This window comes from Arachis ipaensis, chromosome B6 (genome assembly GCF_059453495.1).
Source record: "Arachis ipaensis isolate K30076 ecotype BB chromosome B6, ASM5945349v1, whole genome shotgun sequence".
NCBI classification, from domain to species: domain Eukaryota; kingdom Viridiplantae; phylum Streptophyta; class Magnoliopsida; order Fabales; family Fabaceae; genus Arachis; species Arachis ipaensis.
This window is the reverse complement of record NC_142441.1, coordinates 17,237,533-17,256,478: the sequence shown is the minus strand read 5'-3', so window position 1 is coordinate 17,256,478 and position 18,946 is coordinate 17,237,533. Positions and strand designations below refer to the sequence as shown.

Sequence of the window (18,946 nt, the reverse complement as noted above, 5' to 3'; positions counted from 1 at the left end):
ATAAGAGATGTATATGTTCCATTAATAACCGAACCCGAATTGAGTGTAGGGTATAACATATTTCAATTGGCCACTCTTTAGTATTTTATATTCCACAATATTCTTAATGTTATACATCTTAACTGATATAGGAATGTCAACGGGGTAGGGCGGGGGCAGGGGATGCCTCCCTGTTCCCCATCTCCACCCTCAGAATTACTTCCCATCCCCGTCTCCATTCTCCATCGTGGAGGAATATTGTTCTCTATTCTCATTTTTCACAGGGCCCATTCTCCGCGGGGACTCCATTCCCTATCTCTCTAATAGTTTTGACTAATCATTAATTTCTATAGAAATAGAGTTGAAAGTATCCATCCTATAAAAAAAATAGCAAGATTTTATACAAAAAGTCCAAAGTCCAAACGTCAAGATGATGATGACTTTCAAAATAACGCAGTGGGAGACGTCATGGCGAGGTGGGGGACACGACATCAAAGAGGAGAATGGACAGAATGACAGAATTGTGGAAAGGAACGCCACGAATATAGAAAACGACACGGTAAGGGGTGACAATGTGGGGAGACGGGAGAGTGGCGAGGGGGTGGCTACAGAGAGGTTGGATGGAGTGTGGATGACGTTGGAGATCTATGAACTAAAGAAGGGTTATACAAATAATGATTAGGATTTTGAGTCTATATATATATATATATATATATATATGACATGTGAAATGACTAAAAAATATATATGAGAAATAAACTATTAAAGACATAAGCAAATTTAGAATTTCGGGGATTAGCGGAAACGGGACGGGGATCCCCGCTCCAGTCCGCCCCAGTCCCCGCGCCTGCCTCGGGGAAATTTCGTCCCTCATCCCCATCCCCATCCCCGCAAAAAAAATTTCCCACAGTCGGATCTCCATTCGGAGCAGTCCCCGCAAGGATCTCCGCATCTGACATGATAATTTTCCTCCTTGTTTTCAAATTGTTGCTCAATTTCAAATTCATTGATGGGATCATTCTCAGAGCTTCCTTGACCAAACAAACAATCTGGATTCATTACCTTGAGATTCAATGTGAAAAAGTGATTTGGTCGATTGTACGGTCAAAAAATGGCAAGCATGTAAGTGTGAGTTGTGCATTTGTTAAGCAGTTCAGCTCTTCCTCTTTCTCATCAAGAATTTTCATGGGTTCAACCTTTATATCTTCACCATCATCAGAGTTAACTTGATACGAATCCATCATTGAATCTCTTATTGTAGGACCTTCATGACTTTTCAAAATCTTGCATCATCCCATTAGAATACTCCGTATTTGATCTCTCTTGACTATCCTCAAGTGGTATGTTTAGATCAACCATCAATTATCTAATGTTTATTCTAGCTGCCCCACTTGAGTGAGTATCATAATCCATATCCATAGAAGTTCATCCACACAAGTCGACCAAAAAAACAAATAACTCCAAAAGATGAGCATTTGTCCAATAGTTTTGCCAACCCCTTATTAAACGTATATCCACGTCATCACGTAATCAATACCTAAGTCACACAAAATCTTATTAGAATTGATAATAACATAATAAAATAAATGTTATCTATGAAACATAAAATAATAAAAATAATTAAGTAAACGCTACGAATAATAAACCTTTTGTAAAACAAAATACCATCTACTTCCGTCGGATATCTATAATAAATTTTTTTCACTTTTTTTATGTGTTGTTGACCAATGGCATGAACTATAAAATTCTTCAATGTCGTTAGACATTCCACTTTGTGTGAATGTATACAAAGGTTGACTGAGCAGAATTAAATACAATACATCCATCTTGATCATATACTATTTCATCGTCATAATGAATAGATAACAATAGAATTCTAGATATTTTAGAGAGTAAAAATCAGATGAAAAAATAATAAAATGTGAAAAGAATGAATAAGAGATAACTAATTTTTGTTCTAAACAACTTCGGTGGAATATATAAAGATGGAGGAAGGTTCGTCGAGGTTGGGAGTCGCACGAAGTTGTTAACAGAACTTCAAGTATTTATGTGGAGTTCGCTGAGGAGTTAGGCGAACTTTGTCAAAATGCTGAAGTTCGTCAAAGAGTTTGGCGAACTTGCCTTCAACGTAAAAAAAAAAATTAAATCTCTAAAAATAAAATAAAATTATTTTTTTAAAATTAAATTTTTTTATTTTATTTCAAAAAAAAATCCTAAGAGTTTAATCTTATGATTATTTTATGACTTAAAATTTTTTAATTGGAGACGTGTAAAGGTTTTTAGTAGGGATGACAACGGAATAGGGCGGAGGTGGGGGATACTTTTCCGCTCTCCGTCCCAACTCCTAAATTTGCTCCCCATCTCCATTTTCCGCGAATCTCTATTTCTTGTGGACCCCATTCTCCATCTTCCTATATTGATCATTTATATGAAAGTTCTAATGAAAAATTAAAAAAAATCAGAAAATATTATTACAACATATAAGGACACAATTACACAGTGATACAATTACGCAGTGATGAAAAGAGAAAAGGACGCCACGATCAGAGACAATGAGACGGTGAGGGGGTGACGACACGATGAGCACCAAGTAGGAGTGGCTAGGGGTATAGTTGTAACGCTATGGGAGACTGGGATTTGCGAGTTCTAGCCTTTTGGGTTGACTGATGGGTGAGACGACGCAATGTTAGTGTTATGGAGATTGGAGAGAAGGGAAGACAGTTTTTTTTTTTTTGGTGACTGAAGGGAAGACAGTTTTAAAATTAGGATTAGATTTTTCAATATATATATACGACATGTGAAATGACAAAAAATTTATATTAAAAATAAATTATTAAAAATATTTAAGTAAATTTAATAATTCAGAAGATTAGCGGTAATGGAACGGAGATCTCCACTCGAATTTCCACATCTGCCTCAAAAGAATTTTAGCCTCCATCTTTATTTCCACATAAAAAATTTTCTGTTTTTAGATCCTATTTAAAATAGTTCCCACAAAAATTTCTGCAGTTTCAAAAAAATTTGTCACCCCTAAGTTTTGTCATCCTAAGTTTTAGGCTACCTCTTTGAAGCATAGCATGCCCAATTTCGAACCTATGGGAGAGAAATTTTGCCAGATAAAATAAGAATTTTACGCAAAAGGACTTGTGGCAAAGGGTGCAATAAGAAAAAGTCACAAATGGACTATACGCAAATTTTCTAAACCATGTGGTTGACTCTTAAATCTGAAAAAATCACAATTTTTTTTTCACATTATTTTTTATCCTTACAAATCAAGGATTAATATGTCACAAATTAAAACTCTATTTAAGAATTTGTTGATGTCCAATAAATTATTACATGCACAAAACAAAATTCAAACTCGCAATACTTATTTAAACGAACTAATAAACTAACCACTGAATCAGTCCAAATTAATTTAAAAAGTTGACAATTAAACTGAATTATTCTAATTATAGTCACGTTTGAGAAGGTGTCGGCATGTCAAACTATTGAAAGTGAAATTAAGTGGTTTTACAAAGCGGAAAGGAATAATTATAGAGCACTGCAAGATTTTCCTTACAATAAAATCTCTTTCCGTATCTATTTGTTTTAATTGCAGCACAGGTCAAACCATCATAACCATGCTTGACAAAGTAAGATCCTCTTCTTTACTTTGCTGATTATGCTTCATTGAATATTCATTTATTAAAACCACTGAACTTGGCCGCAATTGAAAAACTCTAAAGCAATCACATTGCTGAATCAGCAAAAAAGATTGCACCTGATTAAAATTGAACCACAAGAACAATTTTGAGAAAACAAAGGTGTGGGAAACTTCTTAGAAGAGAGATTGGGAGGAAGTGGGAAAATGCACATGACGTGTCTCATGGACAATGTTGGCAGACAAAAATCATGAATATGAGAGCACCAACTATATATAAAACTACAATCATGTTAAGTGTACACAAAAAATCAGCCACTATATCAATTATTTGTATAAAATATATATTAAAATATAAAATTTATATTGAAAATACATGTAAACACACACAATAACTGATTTAGTGACTGATTTTTAATGTACACATGGCATTTTTGATAAAGCTATTATATACGACAGTACATAGCCTTAATTCCAAGTGTCACAAAATTGACCAAACATATACTAGCTAGAATTAATTTATTATTATTAAAAAGGCTATAACCTATCGGAGCAGCATTAAGAAATTAACATGTTTCCAAAAGCATGGACCTTCATTCTAAACCATAAAACCACAAGTTACATGTGTTAGTTCTCTTCAGGATCATTGTGTGGCTCTGTAGTAAACTCTGGGGAAACTGAAGGAACTCGCTTTAACAACTCTTCTTGCTTCCATGGTTGTTGAAGTTCTTCCCTTTCATCTAGTAAGGCAAATTTTGTATAGCACAAAAAAACATGGTTAAGGAGAAACTATGATTCTTATACTGAAGCAACAGAAACTTATACAAGGTCTATGCTAACGTGTATGACTATGAGCTACTAAGATTTCATGCATTTATTTTTAATAAAAATATAATAATAGGAACAAGGATATTCTCTTTGTCTTCCCCTCAGGTTTGCACGGTCAATTTGATTTTGCAAATAGGTTAGTCGAGTCGCGATCCACTAGCAAGAACATAAAGTGAAGAAGGGTCAGAAGAATAAGAAAGACATTTACAAGCTGTGATAAATGCAACAAACACCAAAACCAAAATAACCATACGTTACAAGATTTTGGTAAGCAAAGCCAATGTTCAACAGAAATAAAGTAATCTATCGAATTCTCTTAATTAGGAATTGTTTAGAATTAGAAGCAATGTTGGGTGGTCCTGCCTTCATTGTTTTTTATATTTTGGCTAATTTACTGTTTATATCAGAACTAAGATGGTGCTTTTATTGATTGTTACTCCCTAGTCCCTACTCCCTACACAGCTAATTTGACATTTAATACTCTATAACAGACTACCTCGACTAAGGATAGTAGAGAAAGTAAGCAAGAGTCAATGACATGCATAAAATGTCAAAAAAAAAAAAAAAAAAAACATTCAAGGCTACTTCAAAATGGAGCTCAGTTTTCACACATAACATATCAACTCTGTCTCTGTCAGTCTGTGATTACATACTCACCTAATAAAATGTTTTGGGCTCATAAGTCAGGCAGAAGGGAAAAGGAATGTGCTCACATGATCATGATCACGATTATTCTAACAAAGGATCGACTAATGTAATTCGTCCAATGAGGTCTTATAGATATAGATATTTCAAACATTTAAACCTATACTTAGAAAAGGGTAGATATAACGCTTTTCTTTCTGTATTTGCGGGGTGAATAGGTAGATGTTGTTAACTTATAGCTACCACGAGTCAAAAGAAGCATACATGCTTTGTTATATCCTCATGAAGACTTTTTGCCTTTTCTTGAAGCTCCACCTGTAAAAAACCAAAGGGGTAAACGAATTACTTCAATTTTTAAGCTTGTATTAGGTAATTACACTAACTTTAGAGCTACAATCTGACAATTTTAACAGTCAAATTGATACATTAAACAAGTAGAATATGATTTCTTATTAAACTAATACAATTCCTAATTGGGATAGTATTCCTCGAAAAGATAAAAACGCTTCTTCGAATGTCAAAACAACTTACAACAGTTAGTTTCTGCAGCAGGTTGGCTTTCACTTTTAGCCGCAAATCCTCACATTCTTGCTGTAAACAATATAAAACACAAATAACTGTTATACAGCAATAAATGCTTAGAAGCACAACATACATACTGCATACAAAATGTTCATAAATTATTCAAACAAAATAACATGCTCAATGCAGCTGATTGACCTCTGTGAAGTCATTATCAGAAAGCTCGGAGATAGGGATGGCTTTAGACATGAAGGAAACTTGCAAAAGAATTCTCTTAACATCATCCTCCAATACAACACCTATAAAAACAGGAGAAGTAAGCAAAAAGTTAGGAAACATAGGCCAACACTGTAAAACACAAAGCAACTTAACAAAACTAGCAAATAAAAGGGAGAAGTGTAAAATATAGATTATCAAACATGTCTAATTTGATACCTGTAACTCTCACAAGATGGTAAGACCTCGTCTGCATACAATCACTGGAATCCATTTTAACTCTAACCAAGGCTCCAACAACCTTACCCATAAAACTTTCAAGTTGTTTAGATAACTCTAGCACCAATCTTTGTCTTAAGTAAATAAGTCTTATATTACTGGCACTTATGGAAGCAAAACGACTAGCCTTGATAGACAAGTCCTCCTTTTCCAATTGAAGTTTTCCTTTCGAGCTTGACAATCTCCTTTCCCTACATGAAGTCTGAGCACTGAGACCCTTGTCTGGAGGAGTGCTTATGATTTCATAATTGTTTTCTTCACCATCTCTATCACCCGACTTTTCAGCAAAGTGAAGTTCCAATAGAGGATATATTTGATTTTTTGACATAACCTTTTTTCCGAATATAGGAAACAACTTTTCATCAAGGAGGAACTTCCTCTTATCTTGCGAGAGATAGAGATTGTTCTTCTCAATGTATTCACACACAAGAGTCCGTATATCCCACTGTGACAATGGTTCAGTACTAAATTTTCCAATGGACGCAAGGAAGCTAAGGAGAGGTTTCGATCCCCATCCCATAAACTCCAGTGAACTGGACTGCTTCCTTTTGGTTGAGTTGTGTTTATACATAAAAGCTTCATTGCCGTCCGATGACATGGAGTCATTCTGACTTTCTTTATCTACATCAATGACTTTGCTTTGATCTGGAGAATTTTTAACCATTTTGTTGTAGTTGGTTTGTGCAGCAGAGATATCATCACTAGTTAATCCTTCGTTTAGCTTAATAATTTCCCAGTATTCCTTGAATAGACCCTCATATGTATCTCTTCCATCCACGCTTATCTTGTTCTGCAAGGAACAAACAAATTTTATTGGAAACTGCCAACTATAAATATCATCTCAACTTAAATTATAATATGATTCCAATTTACCAATCTGATCATTATCATTTAGCTGTTTCATCTTTCATCCAAAAGAACAAAAATGAAGGTAACAATTTTGGCTCAATAGTCTAGACTCACATATGTCGCAAAGACCTGACCAGCCATTTATTTTATCTCAACTACAAATGTTAAACAGCCTTACTTCTCACACTCTCATATGTTTATATTGCGCATTATCTTGTACACTCAGAAACTGAAACATCCACAAATTAGAGAAAAGATATAGCAATAGTTTCACCAAAATTTTCTGTCTTTGTTAGTTACATAGTAATTGATGTAAGTCACATAGTAATTGAAAACTAGTATATATCCTTTGCCATAATGCTTCCTAATATTATGAAGTTAGTGCAGAAAGGGTGTAGCAGCTAAATTAAATGCAATTATGGATTCGATGTAATCAAGAATTAATTTGGTAAAAAATAAATGGCATTCCATATTATCACACCTACCCCCTGAGAGTCACGGTCCAAATTTTGTTCTATAATTTTGACTAGCGGCGCGCAGTTGCAGCATAATCCTTTATCACCCTTGACAGTGATAAATTCTGAGGAAGCCAAGCACTCTTTGCACAAAGCATTTGGACAACCAAGGCAATAAAACTTTGCGGATTCCTTGCATTCGAAGCAATAATGCCAAGCTGAAAATATAAAATACAAATGCAGCATTTCAGTTATGGCAACCTAATCATGTAGTCATTGAAAGAGCTTAATCTCATGGTAATTGGACATGCAAAAACCTAATGATTTAGTTAGGGTTTGGTGTACTCAATTAGGAAAAGAAGAAACCACAGAGAATAAAATTCAATGTATTTACTATCATGCATTAAACTTGATGGAACCATTAGTGGAAGGCCATCTAGTTTGCAAATCAAAATTTCCCATTTAAAAGAAGACTAATCAGTAATCATATATTTGGCTACCCAGCAAGAACTCTACTACATTATCAAGAAACTCAAATGGCTTACCACAAATCCAAGATTTGTCCTTCTCAGGGGTAACAGGAACACAGTAGGAGTGATAAACCTTCACACAGTTCCTGAAAAGCAAAAGAATCAGAGTCAACCCATACCACACCATACGATACCATAACTGGTGGAGCTTATTACAAGTGAAGACTTAAAAAAGAAAAAAGAAAAAAAAAAGAAAAAAAAAAGAACCTAAGGCAACTGAATCGTTTGAACTCCCTCAAAAAAAAAAAAGGAACAAACCTGCGATCGCATACAATGACTTCTCCACCATCCTTGCATTCAAAGCACCAATCTTCGGATTCTTTTGGTGGACAGAGTTTTCTCTTCTTACCTCCATTTGTGCTGTTATTTGACATTTTCTCAGGTTTCAACTGTGATTCAGTGAAGGTGATGGTACAACTTAGATCTCTGCTATGAGCTTTTAAATACCAATCACAATTTTGTCATTTTTATTTTTTCTTTTGTTGCGTCAACCCCAATAAAATAAGTCATTAATTAGTCTGATATTCTAATAGGCTACTTATGATAAAGAAAAACTGTCAAAAGACAAAAAATAGAAAATAATTATTTAAAAATCTAATTAGATCTTTGACTAGATATGTTTTTGACCAAATATATTTTTAAAATAATATTCTGATAATTTTAATTTTTTATAGAAAAATAATTTAATTATAAAATTAATTTAGTATTTATAATTTTACTAGTATATATCCTTTATTATTCGTGCAATATACAAAAAAACATTTATTTCTATATATTTATGTTTGAAATATAATTTTTTTCTTAAAATTTGTTACGAATATATTTAATAAAATTCTCAGAGAATATGAATCTCAATTTAGATCTACCTTTATAATATAATAATTAAGACAAATTTAGAAACAACTCCTTACATTAAATTTAGAAGTATTTTTATAAGAATTAATCTCCACATATAAGTTTTTTTGCTATACAATTTTTACAAGTCCTGAAATTCACTTACTCCTAAAACGCGCCTCTTATGGCACGTATGTTTCACGCTATTCCTTAACAGATTTTTCCATCAACGCACGCACGTTCTTCTTCTTCTTCATGTTACTGCACGTTTTTCTTCTTCTTCTTCTTCATTATTTTTCTTTTTCGTTATCGTCGTCATCAACACCACTTCCTCCTCCTCCTTTTTCATTGGATTTTCTTCTCTTCCTTTCTTTTTCTCTTTCTCCTCCATCATCAGTTATCTCGTTGTTGAATATAATGAATAATTCAAGTTCAGATTGTCAATTGAAACAGAATGAAATTGATTATTGTTTTTGAATCCAATCATGTGGCTGAGGTTTGGTTCAATTCAGAAGAAAAAAATACAGTATTAGAGGAAATATTTTTCTGTATTTGTAGCAAATTTGGGTGTAACACGAAGATATTTGGGTGTATTTTTATTCTGATAAGTTCTGCATAATTCAAAACTCTTCCTCTTCTTCCTCCTGATCTTCTGCTGCTTTTTTTTTTCTTCATCATCACCATCTTCTTTTTTTTCTTATTCATATTTTCCTTTTTGTTTTACATTCTGAAGTTTCTTCTTGTTTTACTCTCTTAACAAGAATAAAAACAAAAAAATCAAACAAAGAAAAAAAATACATAATGCTGCAAAATTACTTGAAAGATGATGAACTTATATTCATTTAACTAAAAGAAAGAAAGAAATAAGAAAAAGAAGAAGAAGAAAAAAAATGCAGCATTAGAGAAAATATTTTTCTGTACAAAAATGTTATTTGTACACTAAAATCAGCCACTAAAATCAGCCATCAATGTATGTGTATAAATACATTTGTGCTTTAATTTATTTTCAATGTATATTTGTATTCCAGTATGTATTTATATCGGTGGCTGATTTTTGGTGGCTGATTTTAGTGTGTACACATAGCATAACTCATTTCTGTCTTTGCAGCAAATTTAGGTGTAAAACGAAGATATTTGGATGTATTTTTATTCTGATAAGTTCTGCATAATTCAGAACTCTTCCTCTTCCTCCTCCTCATCTTCTGCTGCTTCTTCTTCTTCATCTTCTTATTTCATATTCTCATAATTCTTTTTGGGAGGAAAAAATTAAATAAAGAAGAAAAAAAATACATAATGTTGCAAAATCAAAAGAAGAAGGAAGAGAAACACGACGATGAAGATGAAATCATGCGAAGAAAAAGGAGGAGAAATACAAAGAAGAAGGATATCATCATTCATCATTCATCATTCATCATTAATTCTCTCCTTTCTTCATCCACAAGTTACCACATTTGCTAGTCCTTCTCATTTCTAGGCATATCATCAAGTTTTAAGACATAAGGGGTGAGATCAGAGGCTTAGAAGTATGAAATTTGACTTTGAAAACTCAAAACTCCACTTCGGGATGAAAACAGGGTCACATGTACGCGTCGCCCACGCGCACGCGTGGAATGCATCAAATTACAGCGACGCGTATGCGTCCCTCTACACGCACGCGTGGATGGGATAAAAACCAAGTGACGTCTACACGTCAGCCACGCGTACGTGTGGGTGCCTTTTGTGCCTTAGGCGCAAAACCAGCACAACTCAGGCACAACTCTCTGAAATTTGGCTTGGCCAATTAAATTCGCTTATCGACGCGTATGCGTGGGCCATGCGCACGCGTGGGTAGTGAATTTTTGAAAACGGCGCGTGCACGTCGGCCACGCCTACGCGTGGGGTGCTTTCTGCTAAAAAATTTTCTAAGTTAAAAAACTGCATAATTCACAATTTCAAACCCCAATCTTCCAACGGGCATAACTTCCTCGTTTCAAATCATTTTTCACCCGTTCTTCGAACAGTATAGACATCATGGATCCAATTTCATTTCTAAAAAGTTTGGCACAAAATGGGGATCCAGAGTCCAAGTTATGCTCCGTCAAAGTATTTTCAAAAACCACATTTTCATACAAAACCACAAAGTGCCATTTTTCAAAACAACCAATTCCAACCCTTTGTAAAATCAACCAAAACATACCAAAAATCAACCTCAAGCCTCCTCAACTCATACATCAATATTTTGATCAAAACCATAACCATCAACCCACTATATTGACCAATCTCATCAAATAATCCAATTTAAAACACAATACCATGTTACATATATTTTCCTCATTCCAATTTCCAACAACACCATTTTCAATCAATCATCAATATATACAATTATCACCACCCTCATTCTCAACATGGTTTCACCCACATTTCAACCTCAACCAATTATCAATCATATATCAAAACATGCATATCTCTCATGCATCACACCACCAATTTATCAATATTTATAATCACAGATATGACCATACAATTGAGTTCAATCATTCAACAATATCAACCATTCAAAACCTATCTTAGGGCCTCTAACCTAAGTTTTCACACCACATTACATTTTAGATACAGGAAACCGAGACCATACCTTAGCCGATTTCCCCACTTAACCCGAAGTACTTTCAAATCACTTTTTCACAAGCCCTCAAGGTCTCAACACTTCCAAGAACAGATTTTTATCACACCAAAGCCTTTTTCAAGCTTTCCAAAATCTCAATCAAGTTTCAATATTTACATACACACTACCTAAACCACAATTATCACATCTAAACACAACAACTCAATATCCAACATCATAAATCAACAAATTTCACTAAGGTTGAGAATCTTATCACATCCAAGGATCAAGGAGACAAGATTTCTCTTTTTCTTCAAGCTAGTTGGGTCCTATAACATCAAAGAGCCCAAAATATCAACACTTTTCACCCAAAAATTTGAATTTAAGGCTGAAAAAACTGGACTAGATTCATGACTTATCTCAAGAATAAAGTAGTGGGTTTTGTAGAGCTCATCACGGTGAACGCGTGGCAGCCAACGGTGCGACAATCGGAGCTCCAGATCAAAAGTTATGGTGGTTTGAAGATCAAACAAGGTTGAGCTTTGGAAGAGTGTTCTTCCTCCCCCCATTCTCATTTCCGGCGTGCTTGAGTGTTTAGTGAGGAGAGAGAGTACTGAAATGAGGGTTTTAGGTTTAGTTTGGTTAGGTCAAGGGCCCAATATGAGTCCGGTTGGCCCGGTTTGGCCCGTTCGGTTCAATCTTGGGTCGATTTCTATAAAATTGGTGTCAAAATTCTCGTCTCAATCTTCTCTATCATATTAAGCCATACATATTTTTAGCTTTCTAGAATAAATTCTCATTTATGGTCTAATTAGTCATTAATTAACCGGGTTTTACAAGTCCACTTCTATAATATAATTAAGGAAAATTTAGAAACAACTCCTTATATTAAATTTAAAAGTATTTTTATAATAATTTTAATTTGTCACAACTCAACAATTTATAGCACAATAAAAATACCGCACTGTTAAATTTATTATAGATTCTTAAATTTACTTTTATTGTTAGAATTCTTATTATATGTGTTAATTAAAAGCACAAAATTTTATTTTCAAAAGATTTATCAAAATATATTTAAACCAACTAATGTAAATATGAATTATATAACCTTTACCTATCAAATATGAGTAATTTCTCTTCTCTTGAAATGTTTTTTTATTTTATTCAAAAAAAAATTGTCAAAATTAGAGAGTCTTCAGGTGAGTATAAAATGATATCTTTTCTGAGTAAATTCTACTTTCATGCTTTTTTGTTTTGAATCTAATCTTATTTTCACTGACTCCAACGTTGATCATATCATAAATTCTTTCTTAAAATATCTTTTTTTTAAAACACAGATATATTTGAATTTTTAATTATGCAGTATATAAGGCACCCTTATAAAATATTATAAAAAAGAATTAACTAAGAATTGTACAAAATATATAATTGGTTTATTATTGATATACAAATTATAATTATATCTTCGTCAATTAGAACCTCTTCAATTAGAGCTTTTTGTACTCACGTTTTAAATTATTTTACACTCTATGTAAGGTCCCACATCGATTGGGGAGGGGAATGAAGCATGCCTTATAAGGGTGTGGATGCCTCTCCCTAGCATGACGTGTTTTGACGAGTAAGTGTGGGGGGCTTCGGCTATCATCCCTATCCTCAAAGGCAAAACCATGAGACCTTGTGTGTCAAAGCGGACAATATCGTGCTAGCGGGTGGTCTGGGCTGTTACATTATGGTATCAGAGCTGGAGTCCAGATCGATGTGCCAGCGAGGACGCTTGGCTCCTTAGGAGGGTGGATTGTAAGGTCCCACATCGGTTGGGGAGGGGAACGAAGCATGCCTTATAAGGGTGTGGATACCTCTCTCTAGCATGACACGTTTTGACGAGTGAGTGTGGGGGACTTCAGCTATCATCCCTATCGTCAAAGGCAAAACCGTGAGGCCTTGTGTGCCAAAGCGGACAATATCATGCTAACGGGTGGTCTGGGCTGTTACACTCCACAACTGAAGTACTCTAATTTTAAGTTTTCCAATTTTATGCTTGAATGTTATCTTGCCATTCTTAATAAGATCATACCTACAAGAAAAATAAAAAATATAAAAATATAAAAAAAATTAGATAATACTCCATTTAACAATATATTAAACTAAATATTAATCAGTAACCTAGTAATCATGACAATTGTTATATTATAATTTAATTCTTTGGGTTCTTTTGGTGGGAAGAATTTTCTCTTCTTACGTCCATTTTTACTGTTACTTGGCATTCTCTCAAGTCTCAATTGTGATTCAGTGAATGTGATATTGCAGCTTGAAACTCTGTTATGAACTTTTAAATACCAATCACATTTTTGTCTTTTTTTTCTTTTTTTGCATCAACCCTGTAAATTCCGCAAAATTAGTGAATAATTAGTCAATAAATTAAATTTTAATAAAGGAGATTAGAAATATGAATATTATATTAAATTAGGATAGAGCTCATTAAAACGAGAATTTCGACACTAATTTTAAAGAATCTAGCTCAAGATTGGGCCGAACAGGCCTAACCGATTGAACCAGACCCAGAATGGGCCCAAGCCCAACCCAACGACCCAAAATCACTTAAGAAGGAGCATTCTTCTTCCTTCCATTCAGCATAAACGTTGAAGCAACACCAAGAAAGGGGAAGAACACATGTAAATTCACAAACCCTCACCACAAATTCAAATCTACATAACTTTTGAACTGGAGCTCCGATCGCCGCACCGTTTGCAGTCACGCGACCAGCACGTCGAGCTCTACAAAGTCCATAACTTTATTCTAGAGGTAAGCCATATTTTTCTTTTCAATTTTTTCTTTCCCAATTTCGAATTCAATGTATAATCATGTTGGATTTTGCTTGAATTCGGTGTTTAGGTTCGAATTAACTCGCGAGTATTGCCGGGTTTTGATCCAATTCTCCGTTGGTAAGGTGAGGATAACTCTAACCCTCGTGAGATCTGAATTCAAGTGAGTTATATTGATTTAGTAATGTTCATTGGTATTAGATTGAGTTGTGATGTTAATTGAGGCTTGTTAATGGAATTGGTGGTATCGGAAAGCTGGATGTTGGGCTAAGGTAGCTGAATTTTCTGTTTGGGGTGTAATTTTGAAACCTTGAAATTTATGGAATAGTACTAGTTGAGGCATTCCAGACATTACGAGGAATCGTCCAAGGTATGGTTTAGGTTTCTCGTATTTAATATATAATGTTCTGTGAAAACTTAGACTAGGTGACCATAAGATAGGTTGGAATGCATGAAAATGTTAAATGTTTAGCACCCTTAATGATGTCTATGATGTGAATTGACTGTGTGCTTAATGATTATTGTTTGTAAAGGTAAAAGTATGTTAAATAGTGAGTTGGTGAAATTGGTAGGAAGAAATGAAGATATATATAAAGAGTAAGTGGATGTATTCTTGTGTTGTTGATGCAAAATGATGAGATTAGGTTGAACTTGTACAATAATGAAGTATGATTGAAGGTGGTGTGATATAACCAAATTAGTGTGGTGTTGGTTTGCTTTGGTGTAATGTTGAGATGAATGTGGAGTAGGAGTTTGGTTTTTGTAAAAAGTTGAGGTTTGATGGTTTTGAGAAAAATTAATTTTTGGCCAAACTTTGGCAAGCCATAATTTGGCTTCCAGACCCCAAATCGTTTCAAATTAGTTTTATATGAAAATTGCGTCTGTGAAGTTTACGCCGTTTGAAGAATGGAGGAAAAATGATTTAAAACGGAAAAGTTATACACGTCGGAAGTTGGGATTAAAAAGGTTGGAATTCTGCAGTATTTCAGACTTGGCAAATTTTTTTGGAAAAATGCATGTCCACGCGTACGTGTGACATGAGATTTGCGTACGCGACCACCTTCTCACGACACGACCAACCCTTTCTAGTTGGGATTTACGCGTATGCGAGTAGAGAGCTTGCGTACGTGAGTAAGGAATTTTCACGCCCACGCGTACGCGTGGCCCACGAGTACGCATGGCCCCTGTTTAAGCAAATCTAAGTTTTTTGAGTTTTAAGCCTAATTTCAAATTTCTAAACCCTTACTTTCATTCTGTTAACTCTAGATTTGGTTAGTAAGTTTAACAATAGGATGGAGCTAGGAAAAAGGAGGTAACTTAGAGATGAAGAAAGATAACTAAACTAATGATTGGAGAAGATGGCTTTTGATTTGATAAGATGATGGAGGAGAGATATATGAGGCCGTTAAAAGAGTAATGTAATATTGAGATTAATGAATGAGATAATCATGGATATTAACGAATTGAGGACGATGAGACAAGTTATGAATTTATAATTGTGTATCATAAAATATATGAGGAACGAGTAAATATTTATGATTTATTGAGAAAGTGCAGTATTGTCGCGAGTATGCCGGAGATGCTTATATAAGCTAAAGATTCAACATTATTGAGTTTGGGGTGTTGTCTCCCCCATGTCAGCCTGAAAATTCGGCCCATGGATAACATTGAGTTTAAGGTATTATTTTCCCCATGTTAGCTTCGGGTGTTGTCTCTTCTCCCCATGTCAGCCTGGGATTCGTCCCATGGATATTATTGAGCTTAGGGGCGTTCTCTTCCCCATGTTAGCTTGGGGATTCTCCCCATGGTGTATTTTTGAGCTTGAGAACATGTCGGGATGGCTACATAACTGACAGTTGATATCAACAGCCATAGGACAGGCATGCATCATGTGCATATTATTTGAATTGCTTATTTGTTAACTATTTGGGAATGCCTACGTGATTATAACATGCTATTTGTTGTACTTATTATCTGTATTACTTGTAAGTTACTTGTATTTGCCTTGTTTGCTTATTTGTCTGTGTAAACTAACCGGAGATGGAGGAACGGAGGAAATGGTGGAAAAGACTTAGTATTAAGGTCAGGTTTAAGCTAGGCTTAGATATTCTTAGAAGACCACCCTTTTATGGTTTCTGTTTAATACTAAAAGCTTTATATCTGAGTGTCGGCGTTCTAGGATTGCCTCTGACATTCCCAGGACCTTATATATTATGTGCGTGGCACCTTTACCATGCTGAGAACATCTGGTTCTCACCCCATACTGTGTTATTGTTTTCAGATGCAGGTCATGTGGCCCCTCGCTAGGCGTCTGGACTTCTGAAGCGGAGTGGTTTCTGGGTTTCATTTTGCCATATTGATTATGTTTATATGTACTTAACTTTCTCTCTGAATAACTTGTTTATTTTGTTACTCTTAAAGCAAGGTTAAAGGAGAGATAGGGTTTTACCTATGTATGTGGAATTTTTGGGATATGTATATATGTATGTAAATATTCTCCAGCCAGCCTTGGCTTCGCAGGCTGAGTTAGGAACTAATTATTTTGTATCCTTGACTCTCTATTCTTATTTTCTGTCTATTTATACTTATTATCTTTAGATTTCTTAACAAGCAAGTTATCTCATTTCCTGAGCGTTGCACTTTTGGTTTGCTTTTTTGTTTTACCCGTTTTTCAAGGCTCCTAGTTAAATATCTCTTTCACTATTATTATATATATATATATATATTTTTTCCGATTAGAGGTTGTAATAATTTACTATCTCCGTCTTATGACTTAAACATAAGATTAGGCCCAGTTTGGGTAACTAACTTAATTAAGCTCCTTTTGATAAAATAACTTAAACAATAAATGACCCTGTTAAAAGTAACTTATAAATAAGTTATTTTGTATTTGGATTTTTAACTCTAAAAGTGCTTATTTTAAAGAAATATAATGAAAAGTAGAAGTATTATGAGAGAAGTCATTTTTTTTAACTTTTCTATAAGCTCCAAAATAGCTTTTTAGAAAGTTGCAATTTGGTTTTGAAAATTGCACCCGACATTAATACTACTACTTTTCATAAGTCAAAAGTTAAAAAAAGCTACTTCTAGAGTTTCCCAAACGGGCCCTAAGTGTGGTAGGGTGTTACAAACCCCAATAAAATAAAACATTAAGTCATTAATTAGTCTGATACTCTAATAGGCTACTTATGATAGAGAGAGACAGTCAGAAATAGAAATTAAAAAATAGTTATTTAAAAATCTAATTACATCTTTGATCAGATATATTTTTGACTAAATATATTTTTAAAAAATATTTTAATAATTTTAATTTTTTTATACAAAAATAATTTAATTATAAAATTAATTTAGTATTTATAATTTTGTTAGTATATATCCTTTATTATAATGTGAGTTAATATCCAATTAGTATATGTACTCGTGCAATATATGAAAAATATTTATTTCTTTATATTTATGTTTGAAATATGATTTTTTTTAAAAAATTGTTACAAATATATTTATTTTATTTAACATATTTTTTTATGTAATTATACATATATTTGATAAATTATTTAATAAAATTTTCAAAGGATATGAATTTCAATTTAGGTCCACCTTTATAATATAATTAAGAAAAATTTAGAAACAACTTCTTACATTAAATTTAAAAATATTTTTATAATTATTTCAATTTGTCACAACTCAACAATTTATAGCACAATAAAAATATCGAACTGTTAAATTTATTATAGATTTTTAAATTTTCTTTTATTGTTAGAATTCTTATTATATGTGTTAATTAAAACCACAAAATTTTATTTTAAAAAGATTTATCAAAATATATTTAAACCAACCAATGTAAATATGAATTATATAACCTTTACCTATCAAATATGAATAATTTCTTCTTTCTTGAAATATTTTTTTTATTTTTTTAAAAAAATTTGCCAAAATTAGAGAGTTTTCATGTGAGTATAAAATGATATCCTGAGTAAATTCTATATTCATGTCTAGTTAGTTTGAATCTAATCTTATTTTGACTGGTGCCAACATTGATCATATCATAAACTCTTTCTTAAAATATATTTGTTTTAAAATACAGGTATATTAGGATTTTTAGTTGTGCAGTATATAAGGCACTCTTATAAAATAATATAAAAAAGAATTAACTAAGAATTGTACAAAATATATAATTGGTTTATTATTGATATACAAATTATAATTACATCTTTGTCAAATAGAACCTCTTTAATTAGAGCTTTTTGTGCCCATGCTTTAAATTATTTTATACTCTACAACTGAAGTAATTTAATTTTAAGTTTTCCAATTTTATGCTCGAATGTTATCTTAACATCCTTAATAAGATCATACCTACAAGAAAAATTAAAAATATAAAAAAAATTTTAGATAATACTCTATTTAACAATATATTAAATTAAATGTTACATAGTAACCTAGAAATTATCACAATTATTATATAATAATTTAATTCTTTTGAGTTTTGTCGGTGGGAAGAGTTTTTTCTTCTTACCTCCATTTCTACTGTTATTTGGCATTCTCTCAAATCTCGTAATTCAGTGAATGTGATTGTACAACTTGGACCTCTGCTATGAGCTTTTAAATACCAATAAGGCTTTTGTCTTTTTTTTGTTGCATCAACTCCAATAAAATAAAATATTAAGTCATTAATTCATCTAATATTCTAATAGGCTACTTATGATAGAGAGAGACAGTCATAATCAGAGACAAAAATTATAAAATAGTTATTTAAAAATCTAATT

General features: G+C 33.1%; 1 protein-coding gene across 2 annotated transcripts; it reads right to left on the bottom strand.

The window, feature by feature from the left end:
* Positions 1-4,127: 4,127 nt before the first annotated feature.
* LOC107645781 (uncharacterized protein At5g08430) lies at positions 4,128-8,409 on the bottom strand. Of its 2 annotated transcripts, none has more exons than XM_016349887.3 (9): positions 8,205-8,409; positions 7,962-8,032; positions 7,447-7,634; positions 6,053-6,902; positions 5,816-5,916; positions 5,627-5,686; positions 5,360-5,410; positions 4,536-4,606; positions 4,128-4,379 (listed from the first exon to the last, which is right to left on the bottom strand). In XM_016349887.3, the coding sequence occupies exons 1-9, from the start codon at positions 8,318-8,320 to the stop codon at positions 4,250-4,252; spliced, it is 1,638 nt and encodes a 545-aa protein (XP_016205373.2). In that variant the 5' UTR covers positions 8,321-8,409; the 3' UTR covers positions 4,128-4,249. The 2 variants fall into 2 exon arrangements, with proteins under 2 accessions (XP_016205373.2, XP_088345848.1); XM_088489722.1 differs by having other exon boundaries at positions 4,128-4,362; positions 4,528-4,606; positions 8,205-8,406.
* Between the last annotated feature and the right edge of the window lie 10,537 nt (positions 8,410-18,946).

What these genes read in the sequence shown, in the direction of transcription:
- LOC107645781 (XM_016349887.3), bottom strand. Translation starts at nt 8,320, where the DNA reads ATGTCAAATAACAGCACAAATGGAGGTAAGAAGAGAAAACTCTGTCCA. An exon ending in GTCATTGTATGCGATCGCAG is followed by an intron (nt 8,033 to 8,204) that starts GTTTGTTCCTTT and finishes TTTGCTTTTCAG; the next exon opens with GAACTGTGTGAAGGTTTATC. An exon ending in TGGACCGTGACTCTCAGGGG is followed by an intron (nt 6,903 to 7,446) that starts GTAGGTGTGATA and finishes TGTTCCTTGCAG; the next exon opens with AACAAGATAAGCGTGGATGG.